The sequence below is a fragment of the Mesitornis unicolor genome, unplaced genomic scaffold (genome assembly GCF_000695765.1).
Source record: "Mesitornis unicolor isolate BGI_N332 unplaced genomic scaffold, ASM69576v1 scaffold25755, whole genome shotgun sequence".
Classification (NCBI taxonomy): Eukaryota; Metazoa; Chordata; class Aves; order Mesitornithiformes; family Mesitornithidae; genus Mesitornis; species Mesitornis unicolor.
Window position 1 is genome coordinate 1 of NW_010185296.1, and position 2304 is coordinate 2304.

A 2304-nucleotide genomic window follows, 5' to 3' on the forward strand; every position below is an offset into this window, starting at 1 on the left:
TCCTCACCGATGGCCTCGGGGGGCCGTCTCTTCAGCGAGGGGGGAGCGCTCTCCTTCCTTGTCAGGGGGTTCTTGCGCCGGTCAAGGCACTTCCTGGGCTTGCAGCGCACCTTCAGGTTGGGCTCCGACGCTGCCGGCAGACAGAGGGGGGTTAATCCCAGTCCCAATCGGTGATGGGGCAAAGCTGGGCTGGTTTTGTGGGGCCAGGACACCCCATTTCCCAGCTCTAGCCACCCCTGCAAGGGTTATCACAGTGGGAGGCATGTGGTGGTGTCCCCAAGGCCTTACCCGTCTTCCGCAGTGGAAAATGCTCAGGGGGGTCGAGGGAAGTGCTGGGGATGGAGGGGAGGAAGGTGCTGAGCACAGGAGGGGAAGGGCCCTCGGGATCCAGAGGCTCCAGAGTCCTGCAGGGAGAAGCCACCGTGTTAGAGACCTTTCCCAGCCATGGACCAGCATGGGACACCCTCATAGAATCATACAATACCAGACTGAAAGGGACCACAAGGATCATCTGGTCCAACCTCTCAAGGTAAAAGTAGAGTTTAAATGAGATGAGGCAGCGCCCTGAGTCCTAAAACTGATCAGTGTAGGGGAATTTACCACTTTCCCTGGGAGATTATCCCAATTTCTAGATTATTCCAATATCTCATTGATAGATTATTCCAATATCTGATTGATAGATTATTCCCATTTCTAATTGACAGATTATTCCAATACCTAATGGATAGATTAGTCCAATTTCTCATTGATATATTTTTCCAATATCTAATTGATAGATTACTCCATTTTCTAATGGATAGATTATTCCAACATCTCATTAACAGATTATTCTCATATCTCATTGATGGATTATTCCAATATCTCATTGATAAATTACTCCCATTTCTCCTTGATGGATTATTCCAATGTCTGATTGATCCCATGGTAACAAAATCTCTTCTGGAGTTCAATGGCAATCTCCCCAGCAGCACCTTGTGTCCATCACCGCTCATCTTCTCCCCGTGACTCCTTGTTAAAGGAGTCTCCATCCTCTTGGTGCCACCCTTTATGCCCTGGTCCATGGTGGTAAGGTCCCCCCTGAGCCTTCTCTTCCCAAGGCTGAACAGGCCCGGTTTTCTCAGCTCTTCAGTCCTCTGGTCAGACCCCACCTGCAGGGCTGTGTCCAGCTCTGGGGACCCCAATATAAGAAGGACCTGGAGCTGTTGGAGCAGGGCCAGAGGAGGCCACAAAGCTGAGTAGGGGCTGGAGCAGCTCTGCTCTGGGGACAGCTGAGAGAGTTGGGGGTGTTCAGCCTGGAGAAGAGAAGGCTGCAGGAGGACCTTAGAGTGACCTGCCAGGACCTGAAAGGGGCCTGTGAGAAACTGGGGCAGAGCTGTTCACTATGGAGCAATAGGACGAGGGGGGATGATTTTGAACTGGAAGAGGGGAGATTTGGACCAGATATTGGGCAGAAATTCTCCCCTGTGAAGGTGCTGAGGCCCTGGCCCAGGTTGCCCAGAGAAGCTGTGGGTGCCCCCTCCCTGGCAGTGCCCAAGGCCAGGCTGGACAGGGCCTGGAGCAGCCTGGGCTGGTGGAGGTGTCCCCCCAGGGCAGTGGTTGGACCGGGGGAGCTTTAAGGTCCCTTCCAACCCAAACCAGTCTGTGATCCTATGATCCTATAGCTGAACGATATCTCTAAAGACCAGGAAGCAGAAGATAACGGCAGGATCTTGCCCAGGATAAACAGCCACCTTTTCCAGGCCCTGAGCACTTGATCTGCTCGGAGGAAAGGGCAGAGGATGCCCTTGTTTTACCTGTACGGCATGGCTGAAGGGTTGGTGTTGCTGGTCCTCTCCAAAGCTGCCTGCTGCTTCTTCAGGATGACCTCCGCCAGCTTCTGCTTCACCACGGTGCTGGCCACTGCACCTGCAGAGAGACCAGCAGTGACCACAGGGCTGAGAGCTGACACGGAGGCCCTCAAAGGACCCCTGGGGACACGAGCGTGGCCCCACTGCTCCCTCATGGCTGCCAGGATGGCTGGAGACCCCCTACAAGCACAGACACTGAGCAAACCCTGCGGAGAAGCAGCCCCATCCCACCTGCATTTTTGGACAGTGCAGCTGCATTTCTGGACGCTGCAGCTGCATTTTTGGACACTGCAGTTGCATTTTTGGATGCTGCGGCTGCATTTCTGGACAGTGCAGCTGCATTTTTTGACACTGCAGCTGCATTTTTGGACGCTGCAGCTGCATTTTTTGACACTGCAGCTGCATTTTTGGATGCTGCAGCTGGCATTTTTGACACTGCAGTCGCCTTTTTCGAAGC

General features: G+C 53.5%; 1 protein-coding gene across 1 annotated transcript in view; it reads right to left on the minus strand.

Moving 5' to 3' along the window:
• Positions 1 to 7: 7 nt before the first annotated feature.
• The window catches only part of LOC104540877 (histone deacetylase 7-like), a gene marked incomplete at both ends in the record, with an annotated part of 5444 nt that continues 3147 nt past the window's right edge, over positions 8 to 2304 (minus strand). Inside the window, 3 exons of the mRNA XM_010184794.1 lie at positions 8 to 130; positions 289 to 404; positions 1794 to 1905. Of these exons, the coding sequence (XP_010183096.1) occupies positions 8 to 130; positions 289 to 404; positions 1794 to 1905 (351 nt within the window). The remainder of the gene's footprint in view (positions 131 to 288; positions 405 to 1793; positions 1906 to 2304) is intronic.